Raw genomic sequence first — 17,898 nt, forward strand, 5'->3', positions numbered from 1 at the left:
CTTATAATAAATCAAAATTAATTAATGTACTTGTATTAAAATCTCTAGGTACTTCCACGTACTCACAACGCTTTCAAGAGTACTTGTAAGTGTCGCAGCAAGAACAACTTTTAAACCAAAAATTCTGCGTTAACACTTTTAAGGAACTGACAAAAATTGTATGGTGTACTCTTACATACATATATATTGTATGTATATATGTGTATCTATATGTGTGTGTGATTGAAATCATTTAATTCCTACAATCCCCTAGGTATGCAATATGCCTACACTCTCTAAACCAATACACCAAATATGGTAAGCTGTATTTTTAGCTTTTTGTAAATTTAGTTTTCCTGTTTTTGGTTTTTTTAAATAAAAACTAAATATTTCTCTTCTATTTAAATTCACGTCGCATTAGTAATGTCTTTAGTATAGGCTACGTTTCGTCGTTAACAACGCCTACCACTGCGTCAGCAGAAGCAGCAGCAACAACAGCGTTCGCCATGCCTGCAACGCTAGCGCCAGCCACAACACCGCTGCCAACTGTTGTAGCAGCAGTAGGGACACAATTACTACTGACACCATTGGTAGTGCTGCCGTTGCTGTTGTTGTTATTTATATTGGCATTCGACGCAGTTGTGGACGTTGACGTCGATGTGGATACACTAGTTAGATGTATGCTACCAATAACCTGAGCCGCTTTTTTATGTTGTTGCTGTTGTTGGTGCTGATGCAACAGCGCAATGCCTTTTTGCTGCTGTTGTTGTTGAATGAGTGTTGGTCCACTTGGACTAATGGGCGTCAAAGGAAGATTATGTGTTGGCTGTGATTGTTGTTGTGTTGGCTGTTGTGGTTGTTGTTGCGTAAATGTGAGCGTTTGCGTGGGTGGCTTCGTTGGCGAGGTGGCCGGTGTGAGAATGCCTAAATTTACCAAATTTGGCAACGCAATTTTAGTTGATGTACTTTGCTGCTGTTTTGACTGTACTTTATCAACGATTGCTTGCAGCTTAAGTTGTTGTTGCTGCTGTGCAATGATATCAACTGTGCCAACAGCATTGGCTGCGGCTGCAGCTGCTGCAGCCTGTGCCGCAGCATTGGTGGCCAACTTAAGTATTTTACTCGCCGTTGCGTTAGCTGCTAGCAAGTTTGTAGCTGCAGTCGCAGTTTTAGTTGTTTGCGTTGCCAACAGGCCACTGCCACTGATGCCAGTAGTGCTGCCGCTGCTGCTGCTACGCACTAAATTGTTATTGTTACCTGATGTAGCTGCTACGGTCGATCCAATGCTATGTAATTGTGGTTGCTGCTGCTGCTGCTGCTGATTGCTAAACTGATGTTGCTGCTGCTGCTGTGTGTGATGTTGATGATGATGCAAACTGAGTCCAACACCATTTGTGGTGGCAACGACATTGGGACTACCATTGCCAAGTGTACCATTAGTCAACTGCTGCAACACATTGTTGGTGACGGCGGATGTGGTTGTGTTGCTGCCACCGTTATTGTTACCAGCAGTGTTGCCATTGCCATTATGAGTATTGCTGCTGGCGCTGCCATGACAGCTACTGGCACTACTCGACATGTTGCTGATGCTGGATGGACTGAGGGAGCCCAACGATTGTGAGGGCGAACTACTACGTTGCAGAATTATGCCTGCGCCCACGTTAACGCTGGAACCATTACTAGTAGCAGTCATATTAGCCACATGTTGCGTGCTTAAAACGCTCTCCGGCGAGGAATTATGTGCAACTAGTGCGTGATTCTTCAGGCCTTGAGCAGTTTTGTAGCTCTTGCCACAATGGCATTTGTAGCCTTTGCGAACCCTAGAAAACAAAGCTTGATTATTAATATTCCTTGTGTTAAAATTTAATCTACTCAAAGCTTTAGATCTCTGTTTTCTTTTTCGTTTTGACGATAATGAAAAACAACAAAGATTTTTTATATATCCAAAATGGTATTAAAGAAAGCCGAAAAATATTTTACCTCGTCGGCCAGATCACTCTACAGAGTGTCGGTACGACTACAAAATATTTCTTTAATCAAAAAATTACTGTTCTAAAGAGGTAAAAAAAAAGGTTTAATACGAGAAGTACGACATAAACTAAACGACAAGATGAAATTAATTATTAACTGGTTTTCCCGATAAAGCTAAACCTACGTATGTCGACAGTGCCCTAGACACAGTAAAAGTACAACAATATTGTATTCACTTTTAATTTTTTCTAACGAAATGTTTTGGGTCTCGTCTCTACTGACGGTGAGCACAATAGCAGTTCCATGAAGTTCAATGAAAATTTAACTGCTGCTTATGAATTCAGACACTGTTTTGATAAAGTCTACAATAATCACGGATTTCGACTGACCAATATACTATACCAATGAACTTTGTGTATCACTAGAAATGATTCGCTAAATGTTTTGCCAAGCTTAAAAAAAACTCATTCGATTCTCATTTTTGTACTGATAACACAAACATATTATCTTTTTGGACTTACGAACTCGCTACCTTTCTGACAATTCTAGCCTCACTAAAAATACGTAGTTTTCACTAGCAATGTTTATCTTGGAAAACTACTTACAATAAACTAACTCCAATTCAAATTGCAAAGACTAAAAAAAGTTGCATTAAGTCTACAGAATAAATGCTAAAAATATAAAAGGTCAAGTAAAAAATTCTGAACTTTTCCGACGGTGAAATTAACATTATTAGAGTTATCCTTATGAATGAATATGAGTAATCTTAAATTTTTGGACAATGGAGCCATGGCTTTGCTGTTAAATTCGGTACTGTGTTGGGTCCAAAACGTTCAGAACTCTTTACCTCACCTAATACAAGATGACGCAAAATTAATCATCCTATTGTAAAATTTATATTTTTTGCAAATGGCGTCGTACGCCAATCATATTTGACACTTGTGAACTAGGCAGCTGCAGTATACAAATAAACAAGCAACGGAGCACGTAAAGCTAAAAACAAGGATTTCCGTCGATAAAAATAGTTTTTTTTGACTATAAAAGTTATTGAAAAACAAAATTGGATAATTAATTTTGCGCCATCTTGTATAACGAATGCTTTATCTACACTCACTTTCCGTCCTTTTTGTGGCCATTCTTTGAGTGATACTTGATACCGTTGACATTCTTGTAACGCTTTTTACAACCAGGCACAGGACACGCAAACGGCTTCTCATTGCCCGGTGTCCCATTGCTGCCGGTACCGGAATGCCTTCACAAATATATAGATTTAAATTTTTCTTACAAAAAAGTTTTGTTGAGCAATCACCTGCTCCCATAACGCATTATGAACTCAGAACTGAACTCCTCAGTTGTCCAAGAATCGTTGCTGTCCTCTGACTCCGAGACAACCATTTCATCATCGTCCATCTCACTGCCTAAAAATGCATTACAAAAGCGAGAAAAAACACAAAGTTGTGTAAACAAAACGTAGCTGATTAGTAAAAAGAAACTCTTTTGGTAAAAAAAATTGCTCGCGTTACTGTGCGAATCCAGTTTCTTATTTATACTGATTCGCTTTCTCACCAGTAGGTGTATTGCTGCGATTTGACGACGACATACTGTAACTGTGATGTTTGATCGCCAACTTCCGTTTGAGTTCAACGCCCGTCGTATTGGCGGAGAGGAATGGGCTCTCCTTACGGGCATCTTCCGATATGAAACGCAACACATAGCTCAGCGGCAAACATGCAGGCTGCGCCTGCTCTTTCTGTTCGACCACTTTAGGATCATAGTCTGCAAATAATAGAAAACATATAAAAGCATATTAAAATTAATTAATGACTAGACGAACAAATCGGATAATGAGTATACATTTGTATTGTAGACGTATAGAATTTCAAAAAACATCAATGATAATAGCAACGTTGGTATTTTTATAATAAATAGAGCGTCAATGAGTATCATAACGGAGGTGCGGAAACCTTAGAAAAAAGACATGCAAAAAAAGGAATTAGTTGTAGAAATTAGATAGCAACTAAGATGAAGTTTTCATTATAAGAGAAATGAAAACAATGTCATACATTAGTACGCGCTCGTATCTATGTACGTACTAGCATATAGGTATGTACATTATTAAATTTGCAAAGGGCGAAAACGTTTGATATCAACTAGAAGCCAACAAAGACCTAAGAAACATCAAATAGTTAACTATTTTATACACTTGCAATAAATATGTGCATGTGTTAGTGTGTATGGATATGGATACATATGGTTGTATATGCGTGATTGATTGTCTATATATGGTTGTTTTAATTTTTATTGCGGTAATTACAATTAAGACACATACACATCCCACAGATGGGTGAAATTTTTGCAAAGTACAAACACGCAATATTTTCTTTGTGAAAATAAATCTGTAAATACAATTAATTTATTATAGATTCGTCAAACTTTCTTAAAATTAGTAAGCTTTATGTTTTTTTTGGCGGCCGCCGTAGCCGAATGAGTTGGTGTGTGACTGCCATTCGAAATTCGGAATACGTATATTCGAATCTCCGTGAAACACCAAAATGAAAAACAGTTTTCTAATAGCGGTCACCCTTTGACAGGCAATGGCAAACCACCGAATGTATTTCTGCCATGAAAAAGCTCCTCACAAAAAAAGATATCTTCCGTTCGAAGTCGGTTAAAAAGCCTCCATTTGTGGAACAACATCAAGAAGCACGCCACAAATAAGAGGAAGAGCTCGGACAAACACCCAAAAACTGGGAGTAAGCGTCAATTATATCGCACTTGTTACGTTAAAGCGTAACAACTCAAAATCTGAACATTTTCAGTAGAGACGAAAAACTGTTTCCGTAAATATTAATAATATAGGTATTACAAGGAAAAAAATATGTAATTGCACGAAAATATCTTTAAAAACAATATAACGGTTGTTTCATTCTTATTTGTTTAGTAGTTGCGCTAAAATAACAAATTTTTGAGTTGTTACTCTTTCCTCTTCTTTTTGAGTTGTTACGCTTTAACGTAACAAGTGCGATATGTATATATTATATATATAATGCCAATATTTCCGCGATTTTGCCAAATACTGAGATGAGATTATTTGTAGAAAAAATGAAAGCACTAAATTCTACAAACTGTTGCCTTTAAAATCATTATGGATCAATTTTTATCGGAACTATTGTTTTGAATTGGTAAATTATTGTTATAAGTTTGTTTTTTGAAGGTGCGTTGGGTAATTTAACCTTATAACAGGTTAATGGGTATTTACATACAAATGTACAACAATTATCGAATTTCGCTGTGGTTTGCTCAGTCAACGTTCCCCTCGTATTATAAATTGATTTTATGGAATTATTTACATATACATATATGTATGTATATACGTATGTACATTTGCATACAACAAAATATTTGCATATGTATGTTATTATTCTTGTTATTTGTTATGAACTTAATTCAACTGGAATAAAATATCTACATAAAAAATAAAAAAAATCGAATTATCGACTGTCAATAAAGGACATGGTTTAATTAGAAGGCGAAGTAAGAGCAGTACAGACTATCTGACACTAACGCGCACAAAGTGGCTACCTCTTGTATTTTTGTTGTTGTTGTTTTTTTCGGAATTGGGTATTATTTTAAAGAAATGTTCCCCCCTTTTAGAGTACGCAAGGGAAAATAATTTTAATTTTATTTAGAATTTATTTTTTAATTGAAACTTGCAGACATTTTAATAAGTGCATTGAAAACAGTAAATTCCATAAATTTTTTGCTGTCAAAACAAACTGTTATCGCTGCAGAATTAAAGGGTTTGATTATAGAGCTTAATTATTGGGATCAAAGAAAAAATATGTTTATGAACTCTGAAAAATAAATAATATACATCTTGTGCTTTTCCTGCAAACGCTTATTTAGAAATTAAATTCGAAATGCATTACACTTAAACAACACAAGTTTTCTACATCAAAGCATTAGTAATTTTATAAACAGTTAAAAAATTAAAAAAAGATTCATAGATTTCTTTAAGAAATGATCAACGGAAAATATGGGAAAATGACAGTGTTACAAAGTTTAAATTGTTTGAAAATAATAGCGGGAACTCCGCCCAAAGGAAAGCCGCCTACTTACGTCATCTGTTTATTACACCATAGTATCTCGCTAGGTGTTGTTCTCGATTTTGGTTTCACCTTTTTAAGTAAATTTAATTTTTTTCCTATTGTCCGCATAAGCGGGTGATCAATAAGTCTCTGAAAATTGGAATAGATGGTGTTGCCATTTCAAATTCAACATTTTGCTTATCAGGTGCTACTTCGATTTAATTTCCTTCCCTCTTATAAGTATTTTCAATTTGCGTCTTATTTATCATTTAATTTGCCGAGCTGATCGAAGCATATCTCAAAAGGCTTATAAAATGGTAAATTTAATGTATGCAAACTAATGTTATGCAATTCACTAAAGCGTCGCATCTAGAAGCTGTTTTGTTTTATAACTTCTAAAGAGTACAGTCACATCCGAACAGTTTTTTTGTAAAGTTTCGTAAAAGTGAACGAAACATGGACTCATTGCAACTCACTAGAAACCAAAGAGCAGTCGAGGTGTGGACTTCTGGTAATGAATCAAAGCCGAAGAACGCTAAAGTAGCCAATGCCGCCGCCGTTTTGATCCGTATACCTCAAAAGCTATACTTTTGTTTGCAAATTTGCAGAAGATACTTCACTTTTTCACGTAATATAAATTTCGATACTTTTAAAGCAAAAAAAGTTGCCACTCATATGATTTATTTTTTATTTTAAAATTTGTTACATCCTTGTGGCAACTTCTGAATATACAAATCAATTCGCTCCTACTAAACGCACAATCACTTGGTGGCATTTCTTTCATGGAAAATTTAGTTGGCATCATTGGCCATGGCGGACATTTTGTCTTTCCATGGTCTAAGAATTATGTCCAGCAAAATTTGGTAAATATTATTTAATACGAAATATTTCACATCGTTATATAATTTACGTAAGCGATAGGCTTTGAGTAGGTTTAACAAAAGGTTGAAGGGGATAAGGATACGATAAATTTCGTAAATGTAAAAAAAAATAACGAACAGCTGACCGACGTAACGAAATTTGTAAACAAATTTTTTACTTTTGTTTGTATTCTATTGATGAAAAATTGTGCAAAATACTCAAATAAATGTTTTAAATTGATAAAATATTTTCAATATATGTATGTATATATATATGTATATAATTGGCGCTTACACCCATTTGGGTTTTGTCCGAGCTCCTCCTATTTGTGGCGTGCTTCTTGACCTGGTTTCACAAATGGGGGACTTACAGTTTTAAGCCGACTACGAACGGACGGCAGATATTTTTTTATGAGAAGCCTTCTCATGGCAGAAAAACAGTCGGAAGTTTGCCATTGTCTGCCGTGGGGCGACCGCTATTAAAAAAAAACTTTCTTAATTATGGTGTATCACGGAGATTCGAACCTACGTTCTCGGTTTTTCCGAATGGTAGTCACGCACCAATCCATTCGACTACAGCGGCCGACAGTCCACCCTTTTTGTTGCCCGTGAGATACACAAAATTGAGCGAAACTTGTGTGCGTAGAACAGCTGCTTTCGTGTGGTTACATATTTACACAGTACATCTGTTTGTGTGGGTTTGTGTTTGGTTGTGTAGACACAATGTTTCCCTTCATATTTTTGCACGCATACTTTTACACATATCCGCGTTATCAGTTACAAAGCCAAAGCCAAAAACCAAAAAAATTCAAATATTTCATTTATCTATAATTAAGATTATTAAACAGCGTTTCATAGAAATTTCAATTTTAATAAGTTTATTTTGTTAATGAATTCAAAATGTACTGTTTGGCAACACTGTGTGGTGAGAGAGCAATCAGCTGACACGTTTTTACGAAACAATCAAAATTTTTCATTTACACAAGTACACGATACCGTCGTAAGGTTACGATGATGAGTTTTCATTTACATGGCGCTCCCACAAGTTTGATCATGTCAGCTGACACGGAACGTACGTTTACGTCGGTGAGATTGGCCACCATAAGTCCGGGTCATTTCGGTAATGTAGAATCCGCTATTGTGGGAACGCGTACAGTTCGTTCAATCATGGCCACAGTTTTTTTTGGAATACGCGCAGTACCATTCACATCGATTAACTTGAAATGGATAATAGGATTGACAGACGGCGGCGATAATCCGGGCAAATTAATCTGGTTAAAATTATAGCGCGACAGGCTGTTGTTACGCAGATTAGTGAACAGCTGATTTGTTTATTAGATAGTTATGTCAGTAAAAGATGGACTAATATTAGCTGCCTTATACTTAAAATTAATTGTTTATTAAAAAAAAAAACTTAAATTGCTATTTTTCAAACTGCTTCGAAATATCGAAACAATTAATGTAATTTCGAATGTGCTAGCGCAAACAAAAATTGTAAGTTTAATATTATACTATTTATAGGGTTGTAGTTCATATTACATATATTCATCCTATAAAATGAATACTCCTGTTCTGTTAATCATAGTGCTCCAGAATATTAATGCTGCAATGATTTTTTTCAGTCTTTCTTGTTCTTCTCTTTAAAAGTTTCATTATTTTTCATTCACAATAGAATTAACTGCCCTTTTTCGGCAGTTAGTTTCGGAAACTAAAAAATAATCGAAATTCGGGTATACGTAGCCCGCGAAATTTAAAAATTCACCTTTTTTTTTCAACAAACCTTGTATCTTTAAAAAATATTCTAATTGAAGACTATTAAAAACTCGTTTAGCGTTTGGTGGAAGCTCAATATTTTTTGGAATTTTATATTAAAACAGCTAAGAAATATGTATATGGGAGTATATCCATTTTTAAAATTTATTTCGACATATGTGTGCCGAAAAATACAGCTACAACTTGCCAAATTTGTTATCTAGTTTAAAATTAAAAAAAATAATAATAAGGATTATTTTCTGTCCCTGTTATAAACTTTTAACTCTTTCAAGGCATGTAATTATGTAGCGGTATAGATTTTTGCTTACAAATGATAGTTTCGCTGATGATGAGCTATTCTAAGATTATCCGTTAAGCTGGTCACGGACGGAAAACAAATCCAAACAATCCGTTGAAACTCATTTTGCCACGCACGTGTGGATTTGTTTACGACTTTAGTTTCACTCTGTTCGTTGCTGAGTGAACATCGAACGCGGAAAAAATGATTTTCATGTATGGTGTTTATTTCTATATTACCGTTTTTGTCTAACTCTTTATATTTTCTAATAAAATTTGCCACGATTTTAATTTTATAATTCTGTCTTTATATTCATCACTCCTATTTTCCTACAATGACGGGGCTTTGTTTTCCGTCTGTGCCCAGCTTAAGTTAAGCGAAAGAAAGAGTTTGTGATGTATGCTGCGAATAATCAATCAGTTGTTTAAAACAGTAAAGTTAAATTTTTGTTGAAATGTGGTTTATACTGCTTAATTGTAATAAATAAAATGTTCCAAAACGTCAACAGGGTTGTAAAGCATGTGTGTAATTGGGTGTTTGGCCGAGCTCCTCCCTCCTCCTATTTGTGGTGTGCGTCGTGATGTTTTTCCACAAAAGGGAGGAGGTTTCATGGCAGAAATACACTCGGAGGTTTGCCATTGCTTGCCGAGGGGCGACCGATATTAGAAAAAAACTTTTTCATTTTGGTCTTTCACCGGGATTCATACCTACGTTCTCTCTGAATTCCGAATGGTAGTCACGACAGGTTGTAAAGCATAACTTTACAAATTATTGATACTGTACTGATGCAATATATAAGTATACATATATACGGTATTCATGCAGTATTGATGAGATACTTTCACATTGTACTCGTATACCTACATGTGTTTTTGAAAACGCCTGAAGATTTACTCAACACGACGTAACTTTTACAAATATTAAGCAAGCGCGATAACATTTTGGTTAGAATATAAATCATAGATGTGGCACCCTAACAAAAACACATAATGCAAATCCGTTGACTTAGAGCGTACCTGGGCGGTTATTCCGGGAACTTTTGGATGAATGAGAAATGAATTTTATAATGGTTACCACTCAAAAATACATTCACAAATCCCCACCACCCCCTATATAAAATATTCTGGGTGCTCGCTTGTACACACATAGATACATACATATGTATATACATTTACATGCATACATACATACATACATACATATGTACTCATATGCAAATTTGATGAACTTTCGACAACTGAGGTGAAGTAACAAAAAATACTTACAATTGGTTTGATATCATGCGTATGTGGTGTAACTTTTTTTCTTTCATTGACACATTAAACTCATATTTGGGCATTGAAAGTACATATGTAAATATATATAAGTAGATAAGTACTTATGTGCATATGTAGTTAAAATATGGGTCCTTATAGCTCAGTTTTAATAAGTAAGTTTCATTAAGTGAGTAAGATTAACTCAAACCCGCACAGAAAAAGACGATCAGAAAATAAAAATATGAATCTGATGTTGATAACCCAAAGGGGAGTGATTCAAATGTAAATATTAATGAATTTATTTACATACTTACATACACACACATACAAAGACAACTATATTTATGTAGAGATGAATGTACTTTTCGTGAGCACAAATGATTGATATTCAACGCTAAACTTTTGTTATTGGCGCGCTGCCACTGTTTTTAATATTCCATTGGTTTGAATACTCTAATAGGTATAATTATTGCATAATTAATGCAGATTTTTGTTTTCGTTTCTTGCATAGAAATACATACATAGATCCAGATGCATATGTGTATTTTTCATGCCACTGCTATGAATCATATTAAGTGGAGATATTTATTGATGGCATGAATATTTATAAAATGCGTAAACATATATGTAAAAGTGTGTTATCTGCTTGTTACTAGCCCATTATCAATCGTTATTAAATACAAAACATGCACACACTTGTGTTCGCATAATTAAGTCACTTAAGCTTTTAAAAATGATGAGCAAATTTTTTCGTAAATTTTTCATAAAAACATATTTCATTGTATAACCAAAACCTTATATGTAAGTCAAAGTTCCGAAATTCACAAAATTTTTATAAATTTCAAAAATATATTATAAAAATTTTCAATATAAAAAAAATAAAGTGATCGTTAGAAGTCATTCGAAAATCGCGTTTATTTTTGATCATTTTTTTTGGATATGATTTTGAGAATTTTCTTCCAGTGATTTCAAATTTACACTTTATTATACTAAAATTGAATAGGCTATAAAATTCCATACCCAGAAGCCTTTTAAAGATTAAAGTTCAAAATTTGTATGAGAATTTTTTGAATTTGTTAATTTTTGTATAAAGTCTGTAAATTTTATTTATAAGGCTGAACTATACTTTTATGAAAAATTAAGGAAAATATGTTGCATGAAAAATATTGTGAATACAACGACTAAATTCATACATATCGTCTACTTTTGACAAAAGGTTGAAATAAATATAATATTATAAGAGATCTGAATTTATCGATCTGAGATCAAAAACTAATGAATTAATAACTCCCTGGGAACCCTTTATTCAGCAAAACAAAAATGATTCATTATTTAACGTGTAGGTACTATTCGCCCGCCATAGCCGAATGGGTTGGTGCTTGACTACCATTCGGAATTCGGAGAGAACGTAGAGTTGAATTTCCGTGAAACACCAAAATGAAGAAATGGTTTTTTTCTAATAGCAGTAGCCCCTCGGCTTGCAATGGAAAACCTCCGAGTGTGTTTCTGCCAGACAAAAGCTCCTCATAAAAAACCATTTGCCGTTCGGGGTCGGCTTAAAACTGTAGATCCCTCCATTTGAGAAACGACATAAAGACGCACACCACAAATAGAAGTAGGAGCTCGGCCAAACACCTAAAAACTGGGTGTAAGCGCCAATTATATATATATATGTATACAGATGGAATAACGATGATAAACTTCAACGTTTCACCATTTTCGTACCCACTAAATACAATTTTTCTCCTCGCCCTTCATTCGACACAAATTATCTACACCGGTTTATTTGGAAACAAGAAATAGTCGCAGATTGAAGAATCTAGAGAATATGATTCATGAAAAAGTCTGTTTATACTCGAGTAAAAATACCACAAGAACAAAAAGAGGATATCTTTACATTCTTTGGGAACGCATAAACCTGGTCACCTGCTCTCCCTCAGCTAAACAATAGTTTTAAACTTAGATGGCACTTCTTATATCGCAGATATCTTACTTTTATTATAATAAAATAATAAAGCGTTTATTACAGTACAGATATTGATAAAAAATTAAAATTGTTTACCTCAGATTACAAAGTATAAAGTATAACAGGCAGGAACAAAGGCAGAAAGGGGTTTTGGGTGTTCAATCAGAATATTTAGAAAAATGTCGGATGTGCAGTTTAACAGCCCATTGAATTTGGCTTAATATAACGCATATTTGAAATTATTTTCTTTTTTGATGGCGATTTGTTCATATTCTTCATATACGAGTATGTATGTTATGTTTAAAGAAAATTCAAATAAAAATTTCGAAATTTAAACCACTTTAAACTGCCGTAATATTGGGTATGGGAATAAGATTCCACCCTCGTAAAAGAGGTTTCGCTGCTGATACTATTTTTGAGTTCGCTTCAGTAATATCATATGTAGGTATACTGGTGATTTGAAGGTGTATATGTATGGTCTCGATCGCAGTAGTTTACATTCCTTCAAAGCGTAAGATCAATTCTATTTGACGTCAAAAATGTCTACGTTCGTCCCGAAAAAACAGCATTTGCGGGAAGTCATGCTTCATTGCTACCTATTAAAGAAAAGTGGAGCTGCAACGTGTCGTATATTGATCGATATTTACGGTATTACGCTCCATTAAATACAACTTGTAAATAGTGGTTTCGACGCTTCCAAAGTGGCAATTTCGACGTGAGTGATAAAAAACCGAAAAAATTCTAATATATTCAACTACAACAATTATTGGATGAAGACGCATGTCGAACCCTTGATGATATGTCTAAAGAGTTGGATGTTGACAGATCAACCGTCGGTAAACGTTTGCACGCGATGGGTATGGTCCAGAAAGCAGGTAACTGGGTGCCACATGAATTGAAGGAGAGGAATATCGAGAGACCATTGGTGACGTATGAGATGCTTCTTTAACGGCAGAAAATAAAGTGTTTTCTGCATCGCTTCGTCACTGGCGATGAAAAACGGATCCATTATGATGACCGTAGCGTGGAAAATGTTGGTGCCTGAAAGGTGAACCACGTCCATCGGTCCACGACAGCCGGTTCTTCGTTACCGGAACGACCCGGATTTATATTTGGCCAAGGACTGTCACTTCAGCAGCATTCACCGTATATGTATGGGGAATGTTTATGCTGTTACAACAACAACAACAACAATAACGAAAAAATTCGTGCTTTAAAGGTTATATTGTGCATCTGGTGGGATCAGAAGGGTATCATCTATTATGAAATCCTTAAACCATCTGAAACCATCACTGGCGATCGAACAACAACATCGTTACCGACTGCAGCTAATACGTTTGAATCGAGCTCTCAAACAAAAGCGGCCGGAATGGGACGGTAGCTATGACAAACTGATTTTGCTACATGACAATGCCAGCCCACACGTTGCTAAATCGGTCCAGAAATATTTACAGGGACTGAATTGGGAAATCTTGCCCCACCCACCGTATTCCCCAGACATTGCACCTTCGGATTACCATCAGTTCTGTTCAATGCAGTCAGCCCTTATTGGAGAGCAGTTCACTTCTTACGAGAGCATCGCAAACTGGCTCAATGAATGGATCAAGTCAAACGAACCCGAATTCGTTAGAGGAATCTGTATTGTGCTTGAAAGATGGAGTAAACTTGTAATTTCCAATGACACATAACACATCATATCATGTATTATTTAATTGTTTAAATATATCGTAACTTTGACTAAGAAAGGACGGAAACTTATTCTCCTACCCAATATTATACCAAATTGAATGGGCTATAAAACTGCATAACTGTTACTTTTGAAATTTTAATGAAATTTTGTTAAATTTTTTAAACTTTGGTACAATATTTTAAATTTTAGATTGTATGGGTTTTGTTTTATATAAAAAAAAATTAAGTAATTTAGTCATAGGTTTGTAATATGTCGTGCTACTATTTTTCTGAACACGAGTGTATATGGGTTAACTCACTGCGTATGCGCTAGTAACTGCTTTGTTTAGCTTGATTTGTAAAAATTTTAAGCAACAAAAGCTTACCGAGTTCGACTGAATGAGTTGATTTATTTGAAAATATTAATGATGCAGTTTTCAATTCAAATCAATTTACTTCATAATGTATAATTCAAAGAAGTTTATTGAAAATTGTAAACAAATATTGTAATAAACAAGTTTTTACTTCTTTCATTTCGATATTTACAGTTTTCCAGGATTGGCACCCCGAGTACAGAAAAAAATAGTTCAATTCATCTTAAAACACCCAAAAAGAAATATACTAAATGGCTGTATCTGTATCAAGATATTTATCTCGTAAAATATCGATCGAACAATTTAAAGTTTATGTTCGTTGTCAAGATGACATTTGACACTAAAAAAATAATGTCAATAGAAATCACAGAAAAAGTCGAAGATGACCGTCATGTTAGTAGTCGTAGCATCACCCAGGAGCTAAAGACCGACCATAAACCAGTCTTAACAGTTTACAAGTAATGGATTTATTTTTCCCCAAACTAATGCAATATATAACGAGGATGTGGCAACAAAATGGTGCGGAAGCGCTAGTTGGATTCTGGAAGAATCACCACAAAAATCAACCAACCAATGCAATACTCGTATATGTATATAAAATATAATTAACGGTTACACCCTTTTTGGGTGTTTGGCTAAGCTCCTCCTATTTGGAGCGTGCGTCTTGATGTTTTTCCATAAATGGAGGGACCTACAATCTTAGGCCGACTTCGAACGGCAGATATTTTTATGAGGTGCTTTTTCATGAAACGAATAGACTCGGAGGTTTGCAATTGCTTGCCGAGTGGCGACCCCTATTAGAAAAAACTGTATATCATTTTGGTGTTTCATACACGAAGATTCGGACCTACGCACTTCCTAATGGTAGTCACTCACAGAGGTAGTCACAATGGCGCAACTTTCTTTCCTGGCGTGTACAAATGATTCAGGCAAACAAAATTATAATACATTGTAATATGGAAAGCGTATATAATCATGCATACATATACATGCACATATATGTGTATGTATTTGTGAATATAATTTCTCATAAATTCACGCACACGCAAATTTGAACCATTTTCAGCCACTTTTTGCCTAACAACAATCCCCAATCGATTGCACCATAAATACCACAACGACGAACTTCGACAGTACCTCCCCTTTACATACCCCATCTACCTACAAGAGCAATGCTTCATTTTCCAACCACTCTTCTCTTTCTTCTTACGGATTTGTTTAACATAGATTGCTGGTAAAAACTTGGATGAAATACTTTTGTTCTCGCCACTCCCACTGTTCATACTTATCACAAACAGGAATACTAGTATAAACATCGCTAAAATGTAAGCAGAAACTTTAATGGATGAATGTTATACATGTTTGTGAGATAAAGTGCCAATTGTTTTTTGGCGAATAAAATTACATTGGGCATGATTGGAGTCACATACTCGTAATATACTTTAAATGGATAGTGATTTAATTAGTGCATAATAAATTACCACAACCAAACCCGAAAACAGTGCTTTGAGGTGTGTATCAAGTATCAATTATAATTATTTAACACATCAGTACTCATTTTATCTTTAATCAATGGAATCAAAGAGAAAAGAAGTTGCAATTTCAACGAATCTATTTAAAGAGCGATCAGAATTAATATGAGAACTTATTACTATTATACTCATTTCAGTTGGAATCTGAGTACTCTATAAATACCTTTAATGATAGGGATATCAAATCTTATACGTACAGCCCGCGAAAAATGATAGCACATCAAGCCCCGGTTTTGACTATTTGCCCTTTTTTTAATGTATTTTTTTTATAAAAGTACAATTCAGTATTATACAAAATTCTACGAATTTTTCATCATAAATCTTAAGGTTTTATTTAGAATTTCTAGAATTTTATTTTATTTAATTCAAATATTGATGAAAATCTTTCAAACTTCTTTAAATATTGTACACAGTTTAAAGCTTTAATTTATATGGTATTTGTTGTAGAATGAACTAACATATATTCTCATACAAAATGTACCAAAATTAAAAAAAAAAAAAAAAAACTAGTCAAAACTGGTTAAAATGGTTTTGTACTATAATTTTTTTTCGTGGTCTGTGTCGCTTATGTGAGAAGCATAAATTGAGCTTTACATTGGCAATTTTGCTTAGAGATGGTCGCACACAAAATTGTCCAAAGGAGTTAAATGAAACGATCTTGGCGGCGGAATTAGTGCAAAATATTGTGAATTATTCTTCCCGAACGATTCGTTTGAAATAATTAAAAAGTGCTTGTAGCGTAGTATACATAACAGAAGTGAAACTTTCAAGGCAGACAAAGAAAGAGGGAGAGACCTGAGAGAGAATGAGAGAGAGAAAAATAATATATATCTAAATAAATTCACAACATTTGCAGAGAATAAAAATAAAAATAAATAATTGGCACGTACACTTCTGTTAGGTGTTTGGCCGAGTTCCTCCTCCTATTTGTGGTGTGCGTCTTGGTGTTGTTCCACAAATGGAGGGACCTACAGTTTCAAGCCGACTCCGAACGGCACATATTTTTATGAGGAGCTTTTTCATGGCAGAAATACACTCGGAGGTTTGCCATTGCCTGCCGAGGGGCGACCACTATTAGAAAAATGTTTTTATTAATTTTCCTTTCACCGAGATTCGAACCAACGACCTCTCTGTGAATTCCGAATGGTAATCTAGCACCAACCCATTCGGCTACGACGGCCACCTGCAGATAATACAAATAGACAAAATTTACAAAAAACGAAGAAGGGTCGACCGGTGTAGGTAAACGCCGGACACAAACCGTGGCAACAACGCGTATTATTTCGAGCGTTTATCACCCGCACAAACGCAGCGATTCCAGGACTGCAACAACGGCACAAATTACCGCAAGGCAATACCAATAAATCCGGCGCCGGAATGGATAGCAATTTATAGTACGCACAAGCACTAGCCAGGAACCGGAAATAAGCGGCAAAAATTAGGCACCAAACAAAAAACGCCAAAAAAATTGGGACCAGAAAACGCCCCAAACAGTAGGCACCAAGGAAATATAACACCAAAAATATATTAACTACAAGTTTGCACCAACAAACAAACGCTAAAAAGTAGGCACTATTATTTCTCACTAGAAAATAGCAACCGCAAGGAAAAACTCAGGAAAAATACCCTAAAGTGTGTCTAAGATAAATATAGGGCTCACTTTCTCCTTTTCCTCTACGTTATATCTTTTTTCTCTCTCGCGGAACCAAAATTCCCAAAACGTTGCATGTCCTTGAAATTTTACTCTCCATTCTCGCTCCTCCATCGACGCCTAAGAAGTTTCACTTCAAAAATTTGATCTTCAAAGCTTTCGCTATAGAATATAATAATTGGGGGTTTGCACTTCGATCGAAAGGTTTTTTGTGTCCTCTACTCATCCAAGCCCAGTTCTCTAAGTAAACCTAAGATAGAGCTGGGTTGGGAAGGTGCACATCGCCCTTGTGATGCAGACACATGTGTTATGCTGAAGCCCTAGCCCTAGCTCTCCACGCAACCACTCCAGATGTTACGGCCTAATTATCATTGGTACATAATCCCAGGATTTTCCCGTTAATCGTTTGCACAAAATTAGAGCTTAAGTTGCTTTGGACATAGACATTTTATCAACAATTTTCAATTAAAGAAAAAATGCATAAACAAAAAAACAGTTATAAC

At 35.1% G+C, this 17,898-nt stretch overlaps 1 protein-coding gene across 21 annotated transcripts in view; it reads right to left on the bottom strand.

Moving 5' to 3' along the window:
* LOC128854744 (uncharacterized protein DDB_G0283357) overlaps positions 1 to 17,898 on the bottom strand; it is a 37,802-nt gene that overhangs the window by 6,967 nt on the left and 12,937 nt on the right. For 19 of the 21 annotated variants that reach the window (XM_054089099.1, XM_054089098.1, XM_054089094.1 and 16 more), the window contains 4 exons: positions 3,517 to 3,726; positions 3,260 to 3,368; positions 3,065 to 3,202; positions 339 to 1,799 (listed from right to left, as the gene is read on the bottom strand). In XM_054089099.1, the coding sequence (XP_053945074.1) occupies positions 419 to 1,799; positions 3,065 to 3,202; positions 3,260 to 3,368; positions 3,517 to 3,726 (1,838 nt within the window). In that variant the 3' untranslated portion in view covers positions 339 to 418. Of the gene's footprint in view, positions 1 to 338; positions 1,800 to 3,064; positions 3,203 to 3,259; positions 3,369 to 3,516; positions 3,727 to 17,898 lie in introns of those variants that run through there. The other 2 variants (XM_054089101.1, XM_054089100.1) reach the window with 2 other exon arrangements.

The sequence above is a fragment of the Anastrepha ludens genome, chromosome 2 (assembly GCF_028408465.1).
Source record: "Anastrepha ludens isolate Willacy chromosome 2, idAnaLude1.1, whole genome shotgun sequence".
Taxonomy (NCBI): Eukaryota; Metazoa; Arthropoda; class Insecta; order Diptera; family Tephritidae; genus Anastrepha; species Anastrepha ludens.